Raw genomic sequence first — 21,162 nt, 5'->3', positions numbered from 1 at the left:
CACTGACTTCAGAATAATGCATTTTAATGTGGAAATGTTAAGACAACTCTTTCAAACAAATTCTTTGTACAGTGATGTGGTCGTCTTGCTATTATGATAATACTGAGACAATACTATTTAAAATATTGGGAGGGGAATCAATTTGCCATCTGAATTTTAATTTTTTAATTTCTAGTTGCTATAGTGAAATACTGCTACTCACTCACTACAAATTATTATTATTAGTAGAGTAGTAATTATTTTAATTTTTTTAAAAATTTACCTCTTTTAAATCCTTGTGTCATTTTGGCAGAGATCTCACTGAATAATACCAAGTAACAAACAAATGATATAATGGTAACAGGGTTTTACACCTTGGAATTGTTCTACTGCATAGTTTTAAGGAATGCTGCCAGTTACTAAAATGAGAACTGAAAATGTTTGCACAAGTAATGTGCTTGTGGAGTGTACAGGGGAATTATAGTTTTCTAATGATGCTTCCTCGCCTCAGTAATTAATTTACATGTTATCAGAAAAGAGTGGTTTGATCTGCACATTACTTGGTGGTTGGTTGTTTTGGGATTTTTTTTAGTTTTTTTTTTAAGAAACATTTCAAGTATTTTCAAAATAACACAATTTTTTTTTTTTTCTTTTTAGCCCCTTCTAAAGCAGTCGCCCTGGAGCAATCAGAGTAGTGGCTGGAGCACAGGAAATATATCCTGGGGAGGAATGCATGGCAGAGACCATCGTAGAACTGGAAACATGGGAATTCCAGGAACTATGAACCAGATCTCTCCTTTGAAGAAGCCCTTTTCTGGTAATGTCATAGCTCCTCCTAAGTTTACTCGCTCCACTCCGTCACTGACACCAAAATCGTGGATTGAAGATAATGTTTTCCGAACTGACAACAACAGTAATACTCTCCTTCCTTTGCAGGTAAGGATGGTGTGTAACTGGGGTGTTTATAGTCTTGCATAGTATTTTTTCTTCTTAATTTTTAAAGGAGAATTAATTATTTGTATTAGGTGTGAAAAATGTGTATTTTTCTGTTTATTTTAGTTCTGAGTTGCCCCTAATACCAACATTTTCAATGGATTCAGTGAGATACGATTCTCACTATTAATTAATTACAAAAAATGGCTGTCAACGATTGAAAGTGTAGCCACTGATGTAGCAATAAGGCAAAATATGTTTAATTGAGCAAATATTTTTGTCTATGGTAAGACTTATAGATCCTTTTAAAACTCTGGAGCTTTTTCTTCACTTGTCCTTGTATGTAGATTTTACTTTTTTTTTATGACTTTGAGTCTGTCACATTCTCCTTTTACTGGCATTATAGACTGACACTTGTATATTAGTGAGATTTTGTTTTCTCTACATTTTAGTAACTTTTATGTTATGTTTTGGCTGGAAGTACTATGATTTAGAAGTGCTGAACAGGAGAATATGTCTTAGAACTAAAGGCCTAAGTTTACTGGTGACTTCAGATAAGTCACTTAACTCTATCCTCAGTTACCTGTTGGTAAAATGTTATTTCCCCTATTTGTATCTATATGCATTTAGTCGTAACATTTGTTGTTAGGGAAGACCTTTATTTTGGATTGCAGTCTCAGTTGCCATTCTAAAAATTTATAATTTTCACATGGTTGGGTATTTTTGTTTGTTTGGATTTTTTTTTTTTACAAAAAGCTTGGGCAACTTGTTTTGAAGACAATGTCTTTTAAATTAGAAAGTTATTCTATCAATTCTGTACATTCTTGGTTTTGATAGGTTTCACACAGATTAACCTGGAGTTTAATTTGTCATAATTGTCTCCATATTTGAGTTTATACAGCTATATTTGCACCATTTAGCAAGCTAATCCTTATGTAGCTGTAATAGTGGCAAAGAGTGCTTACTGGGAACAGATTTCCCTCTACAGTTCCTGTTTTTCTTATCATTTTGCCGATGGAGTTTCATTTGGCGCAAGAGGCCATATACCAATTTTATCCAGGTGAGCTCTGATATTGGTAGTATTCTTGAGGCTACTAGTGACTTTCGGATTAAATTCTTCTCCCTGATGACTTAAGAGGGAGGAGTAGCCTGTTCTGTGAAGACCTGTTCCATTAGATAGCCTGGCTAGCTGGAATGTCATATTTTTGTATGGGTGGAAAGATGAGGGGAAAAAAGGTGCCATTCTGCAGGTATTCAGCCTGTTCTATTGAGGCAAAAGGATTATAGATAGGTAATGCTTTGCAATGGAGGACTTCAAGAATAGTTGAAAGTAAACACTGAAATATCTCCTGAAAATATTAGCCTAAGGAACAGGGTTAAAAATATTAATGTCGTCATATGTTGAAACTGCGGTGACGTGTACGTTGGAATTCATAGGCAGCTAAGCACACATTGTGAATGTATTTACTCATTCAGTATGCCTTAAAAGTCAGTATGACTATTACTTTGAACTTTCAGAAACTTCTACAGCGATCATCTTTGTTTAGATATAGAATGAGTTCATCTATATTAGGACTTGTGCATTCAAAGTATAATCTAAGTTATTTCTATCTAGTAGGGTAGGAAAAAAATCCTTGCATTTTCACTTTATGGGAAAAAAAATAGTGTTTCTATCTGGGAGTTGGTTGGATGTTTTTTACGAGGATACAGTGTCAAAGTGAGAAGGGAGTACTTAATTTTGTTGGTCTTACTTGTGAACATCAAAGCCACCAATTAAATAGACCTGTTTGTCTGGTTCTATTTATGCCGTAGACCCATTTCTGCTTAAAAATTAGTTGTGTATAAAGTCATAATCAGAAAATACAGTAAAAATAATCCCCTTTGAAGTGCTATAGTATTATCCAGTGCTATTGTGGAAACTCTAGATGTTTCTATAAATTACTTGCGACCCTGAAATCATGTTCTTATTTTTTCAGTAGTTATCCTAATGTTACACGGTTAATTCTTTGTGATGACTGTTACATTTTGCAAGTCATAATCAGAAAGTTAAATAGAGCCTGGAGCTCGTGCTTCTTTTCATCAGGACTTGTGTTGGCAATTGCAATGCTGTCAAACACCCATCTTACTAATTTTTACTGTGCTTGTCTCCTTCCATAAAAGGCTGTGGTATTTAGATTGACGATTCTTAAAGAAACAGTAGCAATTCCAGAAAATGCTCAAAAAAGGCAGTAATTAAACACTGTACCATTTGGAAAGTTTTGTATGAAAGCCTTTGTGTGTATGTAGAAGTGTTACCCATTTCTTCCCAGTTCCCACATCTTAGTATACATGCTGAATATGTTCTGGATCATTCACAGTTTTGCAGAATACTCTGCCGCGTGATTACGCAGCTTTGTTTTAACAGCAGTCATCATTCCGTATGGCAGGGGACAAAGCACTGCTTCTCCCAACTTTGGTTATCTCAGGCTTCACAAATGAAAGCATCTTAGAAAAGGCAGTGTCCTCACTAATGTTTTGTAGATCCTTAATGTTCTACTACCATTTCTAAAAATTCTATATGTTTTTTGTGAAGTCTGAGTGACATTCAGCAGTGTCAGTTGCTCCTCTGGTTTCCGTAAAACATGTGCCTGATGTGAACAAGATAAGACATAGGAATCGTATACAAATTTAAAGCTTTTCCCTTTCATGAAACTTCTTTATTCTTTGTTGCTTGCATTGATGGATGGTCTCCAGTATAGAACTGACATCAGTTCTGATGGAAAATGTTTCTTGGCATTAAACTAATATAGCAATGACAACGAATGACATTACTGATAACTGAATAAGTAATTATGTGTATTACTTAGAGATGAAAGCAGATTTTCTGTACTTCACAGTTAAGCCTGCAACATATCCCATGTGAAATTGAATTCACAGTGGCCACATTAGTTTCAGCGAATCTGCTTTTGCTTACAGCAGTTATGAAGGATGTCTCCCAGGAGAATTTTCCAAAGTTGGAGAGTTTTTGTTTTGTTTTTAAGTAAAACTAGTTGAACGTGGCAACACTGATTTAAACATGGGCAGATTAAGCCAATAGCAAAGTTTTTCTTACATGACCCACTGTAAGCAGCTTCCCCCCCCCCCCTCCCCAGGTCTTTAATGTCACACAAACTGCATCAAGTTCTTTCATAGACAACTTAGATCAACAAGTTTAAATTTGGTCACACTGCTTACACCATTGGAGGTACTTACTATAGGGAAGAGATTGTTGCCTTGTACCAGATTCATTAAGGAACAATTAGAAATCTTGTCAGGTATTCACATACTCTAACTTTAGCATTTGAGGAGCCTATTTCTCTGTCCTTAGAGAGAATCCAGGCTCCTTATTTAGATAATCTAATTCTCTAGAACGTACCTGGCACCACTGACCTTATACAGCCCCTGGGATTCCAGTTTGGGCACTTACATTGCATGTGAAGAAGTTAGACAATAGGCATATTCCCTCTTATTTCCTGATCCAAAGTACAAAAAAACCAAAGGGATGCAAAGCTAAAATTACATGTCTATCCTCAGATACTGGGGTGGGGTTTTTTTCCCCAAAAAGCATGCTTTGGGCATTTCTGTGGCCAAAGCACAGAAATCAGTGTTTTATATATTTATTTTATTAATTTAAATTCCTTGGATGAGGAAAATAATTAACCATTTCTAATTTATTAATTGCAGTGTCTGCTAACCCTATTTTGATTGCAAGCATTGTTTCTTAATCTTGCAAGTAAGCTTAGTAAAACCTTTTATAACAGTTTCACAATACTCTTCAATGTTACACACTTCAGTGGTTAGTTATTTTCATTTTGGTGAAAACACTGCATTCAATGAATATGAATTTAGTTTCTGTGTCTCTTTTGAGTTGAGGAAATACACTGCATGTCTGAATGTATTTCACCTTGATTTGTCCTTCCTGTTTGTTCAAACAAACAGTATGTGCAATGTTCATAGTCCTAAAAGCTGAGCTTTATTATTCTGTGTTTGAATATAGCTCTCCAGCTGGGTTTTTTGTCTGGAAAGGTACAGTCTTTCTCAAATGCAGGGTTTTTTTCTGTTTATTTTTGAAATGCACTGAAGTTTTCAAAGAAAAGAAAACATTTGTTAAGCAAAATTAATTTAATGATCATTTGTCACAACAGGTGTTAATTTTAGAAGTTTCTTTTAAATTGCTTTTGCCTTACAATCACTTCCATTAGTAGGATTTCAGATTCTCAATATTGAGAGTTCTGGTACAGTTTAATAAATATACCTCAACGGTTTAAATGGCCAATTTGGGTAATACACATACCAGTCAATATTAGATGAAGAACAAGTTGCTGAAGTTGAGTTCTTGGTGTCATATTTAGACTACTAAATAGATGGTCTATTTCTACAGAAGTACTGAGTGTTTCACAATTCAAGTTAAACTTGAATGTACTGGGAGTATCTAGCTGCTAAGTTCTCTTAGTCTTTAGAATAAAGTAGTTGTCCAAACACTGATTTATAAGAGAATTTTACCAGTTTATTTTTACTACAGTAATACCTGCTACAGAACTGTGTTTTCAGGATTTTTTCTGCAGTAGTTTGATTGCCTGGGGCTGATCAAATAACATACACCATTAGATACTTCTGTCTGAGCACCATACTGGGGATATCTCTAGCTGGAGAAAACTGTCTTGTGCCATACTTTTCACTTCAGGATCAAGACCTTTGAATTAATAGTACTGGGAGCTGCACAGATGAACAATTCAAAGGAATCAACTAGCCGAAGTTTGTGGGCATTACCATACTAATGTTTTTATGACTTTTTATGAACTAAGAATTTTCTTCTACTGTCAAAACTCACTTCAGTTAAACAGTGCAGTCTATTAAGGCAAGTCATCAAAATGAGAATTAAGAAAATTCAACAAAATATTTAGCAGCCGTGATAGTATAGCAATGACGTATATGCTAAATAGCATATCACACCTCCTTCAGTCTGCCAAAGCACTGTTCTCCAATTTTAAATGAATGGATTCTCACCTAAGATCTATCTAAAAGTATATTCACCGTATGGTCTGATGTGTTTGCATTTAAGTACTCAAGAATGTACAGGTATTTCTAGATGGGGGGAGGGATGAGAGTGTCAAAAAGATTAAAAAAAAAAAGCCTGCCAAAACCCAGAAAGAACTCAAAACTTGAATAACAGCTTCCCCTTCAAATGTCTAATTGCTCCTTTAGTTATTTTCTTGAAGCTATTAATATACAAATATTCTAGATTTGTCTCATAAGTCAACCTCGCCAAGCCTTTAATCATCTCCGTAATGTGTCTGGTTTGTTTCCAGTTTATGAATGTACATTCTTGAGCTGAAGTATTCCAGTATGGATACAGTACATATTTTTGGGGGGGGGTTTATTTGTTTTTAAATTGCTTATATGGTTGGGAAGTAGGTGTGTCTCTGCCACAAGATGTGTTCATGGTGCGGTTTAGGCTCAATTTAGCTAGCTTACATAGCTGATTGTGTCATTGAACTTTCAAACACTTTTGTTGTCAGGTTGACTGTTCACAGATGTCTGCCAGATATTATAGTTGATCTTTACCACTAATGACACCATCGAAAGTAACCAAGCAATTTCATATGTCTACTTTAAGCCTTCCTCCTTGTTTTTTTTATAGAGCTAAAATTGTAGCTGTCATAGGTTTCCATATTAAATTTCTCATACCAGTTATGGTTTCACCAAGGGGCTTATGATTATAGTATGTCTCCACTAAAATGGGAATGACTTGAAGTTTAGATGCTAGCGTAGATATTTTGGAAAATATATTATGTGCTTAATGATTGGATTATTACTGCAAACATTAACACTGAATGCTATATACAAGTACTTTGTAAAGGCTCCGAGTATTATTAAATCAATTGTGACTTTCTAGTCTTAGAGCACATTTATATTCAGGTTCTTTTTAAAGTGAAAAAAAAAAATGGAACTTGTTAACATTTTTGTTTGGGAAATGGTCTTCAAAATCAAGGTATTTTAATTCAGATTTTTAAAAAAATCCAGTTAACAAAAGCTTGCAGTCAACTAAGACTGTATTCAAAACTAACTAGGAGCTTTATGACTTCTAAGTTGTTTCTGACCCTCATCAGATGGTGCTACCTTTCTTCAGAATATGAGGAGACATGTGAAGGAGAATATTAAAGATACTTGCATTTACTGAATACCTATGTTGGAAGTCTAATTTTTACTTCAAGTAGCCTGCAGATTAGTAGTTCAAAGCTTGTGTCCAAAATAGAGTGATTTGATTTCTTAACTATGCACATCTATTTTTAGTATTTGTGGTTAAAAATCACAAAAATGGTATTCACAATTTAATAATCTGCATCCTTGTATTTGCTTTGTGTATAAATGACAATGTTTAAGCTTTGAGATGTGGCTGCATTGAGTTTCTGCAAATGCTCAAGCAAGATCATCTTTGCATAAATTGCATGGATATATTTAGAAGTCCTAAATAGATTGTGCCAAGAAAAATTATTCATCCAACAATTTAGTGTTGAAACTTGCTCTTCAGAGAAAGTTGCCCTCCTCCCATTCATTCCACATTTAGACATATGGGAGGAGGACTTCTGAAATGTGCACTCTGTGGATATATTTTGCATGACATTATCAAAAAGTCCTTCTAGCCCTAAGCGTATTCTGTGAGTAGGACACTTCATGCTGCTTCTGTATTGTGTAAATTTGTAAAAATTCAGAAATAATTATCACTTTTCTGTAAACTTCATTGCATAGTCTTAATTTTCAATTGAGGTGACAATTTGTCACTTAGCTATATACCTTTGTCTGTAGGCACTTATACCAAAACCACATTTCTCTATTCTGTGTATGAAATGCAGTTGTGATTCTGGTATTGGAATGGCAGATCAAGCAGGATTATAATATTTATACAGTTAAAAAGAAATAAAGCACTAGTGTGAAAATTTGTAGCACTTGGGAGAAGTTAACTATTGGCTCTGGGGAAAAACCTGCATTATGTTGTGACATTCCACTGAGCTATGGGCCTTCTGACATGACAAGAGTTCACTTACTGCTTAGCATAAGACTGGTGAATCACAGATGTGAGGGAAATGCAAAATATTTTACAGGAATTCAGCCTTAACAAAAGGAGCTTTTGGAATTGGGACGATGCAGAAATTAAATTTAACATATACACTTATGTATCAATGCCTTTGGTACTACTGGTTATCTTTAGTTTCATTATTTCAACAGGGCTGATAAGCAGCTATCTTCTAAACCAACCTGAAACTACCTTTAAAACAACATGGAAATAGTCCCAAGACCTAGAAGTCTCAAGAATTAAGGCTATTTCTACATTCACGGCAAACCATCTGATACAATCGTGTCGATGGTAGTACTTTTTGTCCTTGTCACAAAGATGGAGGAAAATCACAGTGGATGTTTTCTGATCAAATAGAGCATGCTATAGTAGTAGAACTGTCCCTTTTCAAACCATTGTGGATTTTTTTTTTTCTTCTACAGCAGGACTTTATAGAAAATATCTGCTGTTGAGACCTACAGTATTGAAATACTTTAAAATTCTTCAAAATAACACTTGATATTTGCATAAATAATTACGCTCTTCAAAGATAACGTACATATTGGAGGAGCATAAAGCAGTATTGTATCATTAATAAAGCCTAGTTGCACAAAGATTTTAAATGACCCTTGTACCCTAAGAATGGCTTTGTTTGTTTGAGAGTAAAATTTTAGGTCATGTTACTTTATTTTATGTAGTTCATTAGTCTGAATTGGTATAGATGATAGAATTTTGAAGCACTGATTGCCTAGCTATTACTCAATCTCACGTGTAGATAGTGTCATGTGGATAATGAGACAGCACAATTTCCATATTTAAATCCTATTTTAGCATATTCACAATCCTGCTTTAGCATATTGACAAAAATATTGCATGGTGCATGCTTACTGCATGTTTGCCAGAAATTAACTAATAAAATTCAAATAAACCTCTTTTTTTTTTTTTTTGGCTTTATTAGACTTAACTTTCTAAGGTGTAGAGAGGATGGGAAGAGTTTATTTCTTCTGCTTCCAGCAGTGCAAGACCTTTCACTTTGGATACACAGAACTTGCAAAACAGAATGATGCAAGAGTGAAGTTACAATAATTGCACCACGTCAGCCAGTGAAGCAGTTTACAAATGAATCAGAAACACGTGTTATATGTTTTACTTTTCCATTTCTCTGTAAGGTCTATGACTAAGTGGACTAGTTTTAGAAATTGACCATGATGGAGCCCTTTCTCACAGGCTTCTGCTCTCCAGAGAGATTGTGAAATGGTCAAAAAAAAAAGTAATGGTCAAAAAAAAAAAAGTAATGTTTTATTTAGTGCTCCTGTAACAAAAAAATCATATATGCACTTCAGTCTAGTTTTTTACCAATACTAGTTCTTTTATCCTATCAGCTACAGAGGTAGCAAAGCATGCTTTCTGTTTATTCAGCACTGTTTTTTGCAAGAGCATTTACTAGCTCCTAAGGCTTGACTTCAGCTGAATTTAAGACTTCATTAAAAACCCTGATGAGGTACCTTCTGAGTGCTAGCGGACAGCAGGAACAGATCAGTTTTGTCACTGACAACACCTTCTATATAAAGCAGATTTTCTATGTAAGCAAGTTCTTTTCATTGTACTATTGAGAAACAAACCTCCAAGGGCATATAAGCAGATTAGTCAGTTCAGTTTCATTCTACTGCTTCTCAGGAGAGCTAGAGAACTGAGTGAAAGCCAGCCAGTCCCAAAACAAGGCTGCTGTGAAATAAAATAGTGCCAGTGACTTGTTACCACTCAAACCCAGGTTGAAGGTTGAAGATCTCACAAAGTGTCAGTGGTGTTTTGTGTGGGATGTGGCAGGAGAAAAAAGAAACTTAATTTTAACAATAAATTTTAAAATTATCTAAGGACTTCCAAGAAGAAAACAAAAGATCCAATCAAATGAACAGCACAGATTGCTTACCTTACAGGAAACTATTACTCTTTATAGTTGTTTGAGGGGGAGAGAGCTGGAAGAAAAAGGTTTCTCCCTCTTCATCCAAATGTTGTATCAAGTTGAGTAAACTTTCTAAGAAAGATAAAAGTAAAACCTTAAATTCATCATGACCTGTTTTGTGAAGCTGTTGTTAACTCATAGACTCTGACTCATAGAAAACGTCTATTTCAAAGCTTGTTTTTTCACTTCCCCAAATGTGAAGAATACCTGTTTATTGAGGGACATAGTTTTACATTAATCTACGTTCTGCTGAACTGTCAGTCACAGTGAATGTCCATCAGGTACCTTCTGTCCCCACAGTATATATAGTAATTGGATTGCTTCATCTTTAGTGGATTTTAATGATAATGGAATGTGTAGAGTACTTCATCCTACTCTGCTGAACAGTGCAACAAGAGACAACAGTGAAACTAGGACATGATTACAGGATTCCTTCAAGTGCAATAGTGTCCAGCCAGAAGCCTTGCAAGTAGAAGAGATTAAGGTTTTATGCAAACTATTTTCAGTCTCTGAAGGTTTTCCAGAAAGACCAAAGAAGTTAGAGGTCATCTTTATCTCTCTCTGTAACTTGGACATATTAGAAACATGGGACAAAATGTCTTACACTTTCTTGAACATAAAATCAGTGAAAACATTTACAATTTGCTGAAATAGCTTTTATTACCTTGAGAGAAAATGTTTTTAAGACATTGTGGTAACTTTTGTTAGTCTTCATGTGCAAAAAAAAATGTTCTCTGTGAGGCTGATAATTTCTAGTAAGCTTTGTGACATTTTCTTTTCACAATTTAGCTTTAATTTTCCAGCCTTTACCTATTTAGTGCTGACCATTTGTAACTCCAGTCTTGGTGTGCAAAAAGTCTCAGATCAATCACCTAGAAGTGAGGAAGTGTAGTCTTGGCAGGTGAGGACCCATGTGGGGTACTTAGCCAAGCACCAAGAAAATGTGGTCTTTCATATAAGGTGACTGTCCTGGTCCTGTAGTTCCCCATCTTACTCTGTAACTTCTGTATGAAATGAACTTTACAGACATTAGTCTCCTTTATTGACCAGCCTAATGCATAAGTCTACTGTGGATCACTAGAACTGTTTTGAAGGAAACAAGCTGTTGCCACTACTGGCAACATCAGCAGGCTGCCTGCACAGATCACTCAGCCCACCCCTGCTGAGGGGACAAGATCACTGCATACTCAGTATGGATGATGCTTTATTCCAACTAATTGTTTATACCATGCACTTTTATCTGCTAACACAAGCATCTCCTTTCACTCCACCCCATGCCCACCTCTTCTGTACCCTCCACCTCTCGCATTACAACCCGAGATCTTCCGGATGCCTACAGCACAAGCAATCAAAGTGCGTACACAGAAGAGTTCTTCACAGTGCATCTCTAGTTTTATATTTGGATGCTATTAAACATACTAATAACAAAATCAGGTCTTAATAAATTCAGGTATCTTAAGCTTTTGTATCATTGTCCATCTCCAGAGTGTCTGAGCATGCAGCCTTTAGAAAGCGTCTTTGCCTTCCTGTCAGGTTTCCTATTTAAAAGGTACAGAATTTGTATTCCAGTACTAAGGATTTTGTTCTCTTTTAGGATCGAAATAGAATGTATGACAGTCTGAATATGCACTCTTTGGAAAACTCCCTTATTGACATTATGAGAGCAGAGCATGATCCACTTAAAGGTATGTTATTATGCTAAATAATAAAGGTCATCTATTCTGCATATTTGAATTGATGCTGATTGTTAATTTAGATTCTAGGTTCATATTAAAATAGCAAATGAATTATTTTCTCAACTCACATGAAAGGTCAATCTCAAGCTATATTTTATTGAAAACATTGGTTTACAGTTGTTTTAAACTAAAGCATTAGTGTCGTCATAGGTTTTCCTCCCTCTCCCCTCCATCCTTTCCTCCTTTCCCTCAATAAATTTGTTAAGTTTTATTTTAAATGTAGTTGTCTGCTGTAGGAAATTCTACCTCAATTTGTGAAGACACAGTTTTCTGTTAGACTGCTAAAATGGGGTGGGAGTGGGATCAAACCACCACCAGCATTAGTTAATTTTCCCTTTCTCTGCAGTGAAAGCTGAAAAGAAAATTAAGTCCAGTGATGAGTTTTTGTCTTGTCAAATATTTTTTCAAAGCTCCTGGAGGCTAATAATGCATACAGTTGTCCAGTTTGTCTTTTTCTGAAGAAGCCCAGAAATACACTTGCCTTTGGAATGCTGGTTTCTCTTACCCTTCTGAGCTCTGTTCAAATCATTTGGCCACAGCAGTAAGCGTACAGCTAATATATGTGGGTTTCAATTTTAACTCCTCTTTTGAATTCTTTTTTTCCCTGCTTACTCTCAGGTGGCTTTTACTGTTGAACTTTGGAGCAGGGAGACCAAGCCATTTTATTTGACCTGATCAAATATTACTTCATTTGTGGTGCTATAATTAGACTAACATTATCTGACTTGAAAAATATTCATCATTTCAGCCTTCCTTCGGAAATAAAGTATCGAAGCAATTTAAAAAAATATATCCCATCTATTCTCTATTTCTAAAAGCTCATAGACATAACATTAGCATATAAGGGCCTGTGTGTATTCTCCTAATCTGAAAGACACTTTGCTAGAGTCTTATAATGTTTCTCTTAAGATGTATAGTTAATTGGAAGACCTGTAATATTCAGATTGCATTGTATTGTAAGATTTACAATGTAAAGCCAAAAGTTTGGGGTTTGTTTTCAAGCTCAAAATCGCTACAGTAAGTAGGTAGCATTTATTTAGCCAGTTAGTATTCCTCCTCTTTAAAGTGGAAGCTGAAATTAATTTTTTCTTGAATATTCTTAAATCTAATCTTTTTTTCTTACTGCCTACAGATAATTTCAGTTTTAACAATATTATCATTTAAATACATTCTCAAATTTGGTTTCTGTCTACTCTGCATGTTTACAAAACACAAAGTAACACAAAGAGGTTGAAAACTCTGAACAGCACAGTGGTTAACTGCAGTGCACTAAAAGCATGCATATGTCCTGCAAGGCAAGGTAACTACTTCAATCATCCCTGTTTCAAAGCATTGTTGCTTCAGTTTGCCACACTCAATTATTTCTTCAGTTATCTGAACCCAAATATACCGTCAGAAAGGATATTAAAAGGTAAAGCTACTGTTGGGCATAAAATTAGAGAATGAAGATTTTGGACTGAAACATACTGCTACTGGTACCTTTCAGGTTCCTGAACATCAGCTGGTTTTTTCACTTTTTTCTATGCATGCTGCCATGACAAATGGAAGTGATTGCTCTGTTCCTCCACCATCTCGGTGTTTTCATTTTGGCTTTATAATGCAGAAGAGTTTTCAGAGGCACAGTGAGCATAAAAATGACCCATTTTTATTTTTACTCATCTCTCCATATTTCATTATAATACAATGGATGTAAATTACGTACTTCCTGTAATTTTGCAGCAAGAATAAAACAAGACAAAGCTCCAAATTTTTTAAGTGAATTGGACTCACACATAGACACTTTTGAAAAACTCGACTGTTGAAAAACTCGAGTTTCCATAGTTACTTTGTGCTTTCTAGGGACACGGGTGTATGCCTTTAGTCTGCAGTTGCAGACTCTTTTTTTATCAGTTTCACCATCATACTCTTGCAGTGAAAATTCTTCTAAGTTTTATGTTTGAACTAAAACAGATGGGAGCCAGAGATAGTGATGAATTCAAAGGAAATCCATTTTTTTGTTCAAGTGCCAGAGAACAGTGCGCACGCCAACTGAATTTAAATAGAGTAATTGTGTGCTGTTATTTAAATTGGTTGATTAAGATTTTTTTTTTCCTCTTTGGAAGTTACTATTTCAGCTGAAACAGATACAGATACATTATTAACAGGATGACATGAGAAATGTTCCCTAATGAAAATGAGATGAGGAAATGTCATCCTAGAATAGCACTTTAGTAGTTCTCTACCCCTCTTCTGTTTAGTCACCGTTACTTGGCATTTCTGTAATTGCTGACCAACTTTAACTTTGTATTTTTTTCAGCAAACCGTGAAACACTTATTTTTGTTATGTCAGTGTCTTTTGGTTTTTCTTTCCACCACAAAAAAAATACGACATTTACTTAAGAGCCTGTCAGATTTGCTAGCAGAGTGCACAAGACTAAGAATATTATTGTTATTTATTTGGTCTTATTAATATATAACATACTGTATTGTAACTGGAGAATATTTTGTAACTAGAGCATATATATATATATATATGGCAAGTTTTTAAGTAAACCTAAGCACACTAAAACAATGCATCTTTTATATCTGACCAAAGCAGTAAAATGAAAGTCCCTGGAATTTTAAGCACGTGTTTCAGATTTAGCTGCTTACAATATCTGGAGTATGACTAAGCATCTTGTCTCAGATTCTGCACAATGCAGAACAGACACTGTGTGTACTAGCTCACAGATATGTTTTGCATTTCAAGATCCATTTTAGAAGAAAGTAAAATTTCACATTTGCTTCCATGAACTTAAAATAACTTTATTTCAAATATGATTCACTGAAAGCTAAGTTTATGCCTGTCCAAAATTTGTTTATCAATACATAGTTTCAGCTTCACTTAGACAAAGTTGAGACATTACTATAGACATTATCAAAAGAAGTAATTTTAAGCTGTCAATCAGATGTTTTTTTCAAGGTAGATTAATAGGGAATAGATGCTTGGTTTCACCAGTCATTGCAGCACAAACATTTGAAATGCCTTCTTGAAAGACATATCAAAATAACAAATTAGGTAATGTTTAAGATCACCCCTTCCAATCAATGGTATATAAATGGAAGTGAAAATTAGTAAAAGTTAAAACAAATTAATTCATTTTTTCATCATTGGTCTTAAGTAATCTTTTTATTCTCCTAATGGGCTATGATTTTGAGAGAACTACAATATTGGTAGCCTGGAATTTGTGAGTATTGGTAGTATAACTCTTTTTTGGACCTCTTGTGTGATTATATTTGTTTTCTTTTCTCCCTCAAATACCAATGCTTCTTCATATCAAGATGCAGATTCTAGACATTTCAGACACAGGAAATACATTTGGGTTAAAACAGACCATGGAAAAAACCTAGAATAAATGTTTCTATCTTGCATGCAAAATGTATTAGAATTGAGGAGGATGTGATTCAATGGAATATACTGTTTCAGGCATCTTTCTAGTAAAGCCTATGCTGTAATTTAAGGGCTTCTCTTTTGTCAGGCAAGAGTATTGATACAGTACTCATTTTGCATCTGATTTCTGTTTCCCGACTAACTGTTACAGCTCTACAAACTGGATGTAAGGTAGTACCGAACTTCAGTTAGCCATAGCTGTATCAGCAAGAGTGACAAGAAGGAATATTAACTTAAGATGAATTTTTTTGATCTTTCTTTGTGAAGGGCAAACCAATTTTTTAGGAAAGCTACACAAATATATTGTTTGTATAGCTACAATAAATAGTAAAAGCAAAGCACTTCATTCAGCATATCTGTGGGGAAAAATAGTTTAATGTACTTAGAAGTCTGTCTTTTTATTAGTTTTGTTTTCCCTTTAAACTGATTTAGTTGAACTTTTCAGCTGTTGGATGTGGTGTTTCTTTTAAAAGCAACCTGCTGGCACATATTCAGTGAAGTAAAAAGAAAAGCATTGGTGACTCAGCAACACTGCAGAGAACATTTTCTTTCTTTGCATATGGTAACTATTGTTTTCAAAGAAACTTGGTTTATATTTTCTGTTACAAAGCTCTTAAGTTATGCAGTTGCTTTATAGAGTAGTTCAAGTTGCACTCAGAAGAATTGCTGAGACTGGAGACTGAACTGAAAAAGTATGGAAGGAAAAAGTATGCTCATAGTCAAAGGCTTTACAATTGTACTTTGCAGATTGTTTCCTCTTTCTGTCATAGAATTTTTTTTTCTGATAAAAGAATAAATTTCAGACTACCAGACTGATTTGTCTAAATAGATTGACTGTCAGAGACAAAACATTTGGTCTCATTATGACTGACTTACATAATTATTACATAAGCATTTGAAAGTGTATATCTAGGCTTTCTGTAACTAGGTGTTGTCCAAACATAGTTTTGTGCTGTTCTCTTAACTATGCCAATTCAAAAACTTAGCTTTCAGAAACTGCTGCAGTCTTCAGCCATTCACTGATCTGTTAAAGGAGTTTAGGAAAAGCTTAGTAACTTGGAAGCTGTTTTGCATCTGGTCAGGAGAGGTTTTGAAACAAGGAAGATGTGAAAGGAATTTATGATTCTCGGTCTCTTCATTCAGCCATTTAAGACTTAAATAAAAAGGGGAGTGGGGAGTAGACATTGAATATCATACTTGGGAAACTGTGAATCAGCAATGTTTAAAGAGGTCATTACAGTTAAATATATCCCAAATAGTTTAATATATGGGGACTGTTCCAACAGTTCACTTAAATAGACATGGAAAGTATGCATTTCCAAAAGCAGATAGGAATTTACCTTCAAATAAAAAGTGAGAAAGCACAACTACATGTATATGCTCAGAAGCAGCTTACAAAACAATGACTTTTCCACTGCCTATATTGCTAACACGAGATTACAGAAATGTCACTGGAACTGTCTGTTACTCTTTCCTCATGGTTTAGATTAATAAGACTTATAACTAGATTGAGTGGATAAACTGGCCAACCAAAATTTATTTGCAAGCTTGTTATTTTTTTTCTGGCCTTACAGGAGAAGGCATTGTGAGGAACACATACCAGACAGTTCTCTTAACATTAATGATATTCAGATATGGAAGCAAGGGCTAAATTGAATAACACCCTTAATGCATAAGAAATGTCAAACATACCTGCTTCTCCTTGGCAATACCAGTTTGAATTTAACCATGATACCTGAGAATTATTAGTTAGAAGTAACATAATGAAGTTGCAAGTTCGAGTTTGCAAAGAGAAAATTTTTATAACGTGTTAATTTATGATACAGTACTGTAATATTAGGTACTGTATTTGTTCTAGATAGCATCACGTTACTAATTTTGAATGCAGTAGAGCCAAGTTCTGTAGACAGTAAAGTGATTCTTTTTCATGTCTCAGGAAAGGAATACATATATTATTTAATTATTAGATGTTCTCTAACTAGTTTTTAGTTGTTTTAAACTAGTAAAGCATTTTTATATATTATTAACTTTTTTTTAAGCTGGCAGACGCCACTGGAATCAGTGGAACATCTCTTGAGCAGTTTATACAGTTCGAGATTACTGACATTGAAGTAGGATGGGATTAGGTAGGATTTGTGATGAGGGCAGTTGTCAAAATGGTACTTTTGGGTTTTGTAAATGCATTGAGCAATATGAAGTGGAAATAACTGACTAGAAAAGAAAGTGATGGAAACAAAGTAAATTGTTGTAAGATGGTGCTCCTACCTTCTATATCATATACTGGCACTTTAATTGAGGTTTAATATGTATATGTCCATTTAACTAGAATAATCTGCTAAAAAATAGTGTAATCTGAGCTGTGTATAAATCTGACCTTGTACTCAGTTCCAGGCACGAAGTCTTCTAAATTTGTATGTGTCATTAGATGCAGGTGGACACCTTAGAAACACTGCATTTTGCTTCAACAGACTAATCTGAGGGATAAGAACCTATGTTAGTGTATCAAAAAGCAGTGATTATATTTTGGATAAGTAAGCGAACCTTCTAGGTTAAAAATGTTTTTAAGATTGTAAGTCCAAGTACTAGACAAGGTAGTAAACACATTAAATTCACCAGAATGCAGTAGTACAAAGTATTATTTCATTGATATAACCACGTAAAAATAAGACTTAAAAGAAGTGTCAGTACAGCTGTACATGTGCTGAAGAGTGTTACTCAGTTTTCTTTCTAACCCTCAGATCATTCATTATCTGAGCTAGCAAGTACATCTCTGTAACACAGCAGGACTAGGTTTCTTTGTGTTGGTGTGATTCATAGGTTTTATGCTGCAGTAGTGGGCCTAGCTCCCTGGTGCACTCTTTCCCTGCTACTTAATGAGCAGTGCTTTATTATTTCAACTTTTTCAGTTTGGCACCTATGTTCCAGATGCAGTTTATTTGTGAAGCTGTAGAGGGATAAAAAGGCAAAAGAATGGAAAACCAGAGTTGTAAACCCAGAATTTACTATCTTCTAAAAAAGCTTTTGTCTCCAGATGTTGACACTGGTGGGATAGTCTCTCCTGCTAGGCCTTAAATCTGACCTCTTTTTCTGTAGGAATTACAGAAAAAAAAATGATCTTCCTGAATAGGAGAAGATAAATTTATACATACAGGGAGAAAGACTGTCAGCACAGACTGGAGGAGGTTCAAGATGAGATGATAATTTCTCACAATTTCTGTTGTTATCTTAGATGAGAGAGCATTCTGATTTGCAAGAAGCAGCTCATATTATTGCAATTATTTTTGTACCACCAAATGTAAACATGAGGGTGACAGTAAATAATCTTGTAAAATCCTTATTGTAAGGCAAATGAATATTACCTCTGTAGACCAAGGAAATAAGAAGTAAAGCAAAGTGACTTGTTATACATCAGGCTGAGCAAACCACTGGCAGCTCCCAGACTGCAAGTTGAGGATGCTTTGTTCCTAATTCTTTTCCTATTATACCAACGTGCATTGCTGGCAGGTCAGAATATTTATAATTCTAAGAAACATTAAGTGTAGCTGTAAATGTTCATCATGACAGGAAGAATGGCTTTTATGTTAAACCGGAACATCTTGAATATAAGGAACATGAAGACAGAAGCTCCTACAAAGATTTTTAAGTGTCTCGTCTATGGCTGCTGAAAATTGTGTAGAAGTTAGAGAAGACAGCAGAGTCCTGTTAGATAGCATTTATCAGCCCATTTCCAGGAGGCTGCCCTTGCACTTCACCACTTTCTCCACACTTTCACATTCCAAAGCAAATAGTTTTTGCATAATCTTCAGGTGTTCTGATACCATCCATTCTTATAACAATGAATTTTTGGGGAAGAGAAATAGTACAAGACTGTATAAAAATATATTTTTCCACAATGCCTGTAAATAATCTGGCTGCATAAAATACCCTAAATGATCTTAATCTTACGATTTTGGAGGTTTTGGTCTAAGAGTTCATAATTTTTTTTTTTTGGTTAAAAAACTATCATGTTGATTTCCCAAAGGGCAAGGGCAAAATTGAATCTCTATTACTTTTATATTTTCACCAGAAAAAACGTTATTTAACCCCCGAGGTGTCACTTGGAACACAGAACTATTGTTTCCAGAATTTTCCAGCCTTGCTGCTGATCACATGGATTTACCAACAGTAGGAGAGGGCCAAGGGAAAAGCATTGTATGATAGGAATTGTTAGACAACCTTAATGTATGGATTCCTATTTTTTTTCACTTCCCTGTGTTTCTTTTTAGAAAAAAATGAGTCTTATTAAGTGTCTTACTACTACTTACATATATATTATTATTATATATTCCCCTTTAAACCTGTGTGAGTTCCAAAAGCCAGTTGCTTCAAGACTTGATTCTTCTTTATGCCTCCACCAACATTCTCGTTTCCTCCAAAAGATTTAAATGTTTCAATTACAGTATATTTTTATGTATGCTTATGGATTATAAACAAGCAACTATATTAGAATAGCAAGATAGATGGAAATGGATTTTTTTGCACATTAAAGCATACTTCTGCCAAACACAGCAGCTATTGTAAATGTCTCTCTAGGTCAGTGTGCACTACTGGTATGTTTGCAGCTTCCTGTAAACAGAAACATCTCCTTTAATAAAAAGGATTTTGTAGTGAACAGACACTTCAGCTGTGCACTTTAAACTATTCATTTAGCTATCAAAGTATAACATTCCACCAATGCAGTAAACGGCAATCCTTGGAAAATTCTAGCATCAGGATGTGAGGTTTAATGTAATTTTTATTCAATATAAATGTCGAAAATGTTGCCTCTTCTTAATTTTGTTAATTCTGTAGATAAATCAGTGTCCTAGTTTTGTCAGACTTACTGAAAAATATTACATACAATGGTTACACGTAATACACCAAGATGCAGTCATAAATTGGTTGATAAAATTTTAATGCCTGAATTCCTACTAACATGATTTTTCTTAAATTGATTCAGTTAAAGAAGCACTAAACTGTAGAAATGCCACTCTGTTAAGCAATGTGCATAGTACAGTTATTCACAGTCACTATGAAAGAGAAGACTGAAACAGTCAGCACTATTTCTGGGTGTCATGAAACAAAAAGTGGCTTTATCCTATTGGAGCTGATCCCAAAGCACATTGCAGATCTTATGACCAGAGAATTAAGGTTAAGAAGTCTGTTCTTGTCAGCTTTAGCTTGGGTCAAGGGTATTGTTGGTTAATGTGCTTGGAGTTAAATATTAGCTCTTTATTTCCCTTAGGCAAACTGGAAATATAGTTTAAATTCTAAGCAGTGATTTTTCTTTTCTTTTTTATTTTTTTGCTGACATAATAGCTAAAACCTCTGCATTTGTTTTGTTTTGTTGTTTGGTTTTTGTTTTCTTTTAAGGTCGCTTGAGTTATCCACATCCAGGGACTGACAATCTTCTGATGTTAAATGGTAAGTGCTAATCTTGTAACAGTTTCTAATTATCTCTAGCTTAGCTTAAATCTGACATGTTGGCATAAAATTATACTATCATATTCTGTTATTGAATTACTTGCCTCCAGTCTTCAACACTGATGGGACTGTTGCCATTTTTCAGAGTTGAATGGCAAGAGCTAATCTTGCAGCAGCCTTTCATTATCTCTAGCTTATTTGAAATCTGAATTACTTGTAACGATGCAGTCCTTTTTGTTCTCAAGTAAACCAGTGATATGTTCTCCAAAGATCTGCTAGAAATCTATTCTACAGGAACAGGATTTAGAAAAATAAGACGACCAGAAAGGCACATTTTTTCTATCCTGTGTAAATAAAGGGTGAACTAGATACTTCCTATTACACTTATGTGAAATAATACTTTATTTTTGTTGGTTTTTTTTGCAACTGACTTGGTCAGATGTGTTTCTAAGTGCAAAATATGCTGAAGTTAGAGTTCATGTTCACGTTCCTCTCCCAGTAGGTCAAACTTCATGAACATCTGCTATTCAGTGAAGGCATGAACTTTAGCCTTTGTTCAAGGCTAAAGAAGGAAGCAGAGCTTGGTAATCCATCTAAGTCAATAATAAATCAGGAGTTTTGCACACAA

At 34.8% G+C, this 21,162-nt stretch overlaps 1 protein-coding gene across 3 annotated transcripts in view; it reads left to right on the top strand.

Annotated features, from left to right (window-relative positions):
• CPEB2 (cytoplasmic polyadenylation element binding protein 2) overlaps nucleotides 1-21,162 on the top strand; it is a 53,419-nt gene that overhangs the window by 3,579 nt on the left and 28,678 nt on the right. For 2 of the 3 annotated variants that reach the window (XM_061993208.1, XM_061993211.1), the window contains exons 2-4: nucleotides 637-915; nucleotides 11,542-11,632; nucleotides 20,484-20,534. In XM_061993208.1, coding sequence (XP_061849192.1) covers nucleotides 637-915; nucleotides 11,542-11,632; nucleotides 20,484-20,534 — 421 coding nt within the window. The remainder of the gene's footprint in view (nucleotides 1-636; nucleotides 916-11,541; nucleotides 11,633-20,483; nucleotides 20,535-21,162) is intronic. The other variant, XM_061993209.1, reaches the window with a different exon arrangement.

The sequence above is a fragment of the Colius striatus genome, chromosome 3, assembly GCF_028858725.1.
Source record: "Colius striatus isolate bColStr4 chromosome 3, bColStr4.1.hap1, whole genome shotgun sequence".
NCBI classification, from domain to species: Eukaryota; Metazoa; Chordata; class Aves; order Coliiformes; family Coliidae; genus Colius; species Colius striatus.
The sequence above is the reverse complement of the archived record's forward strand: the minus strand, read 5'-3'. Positions and strand labels throughout refer to the sequence as shown.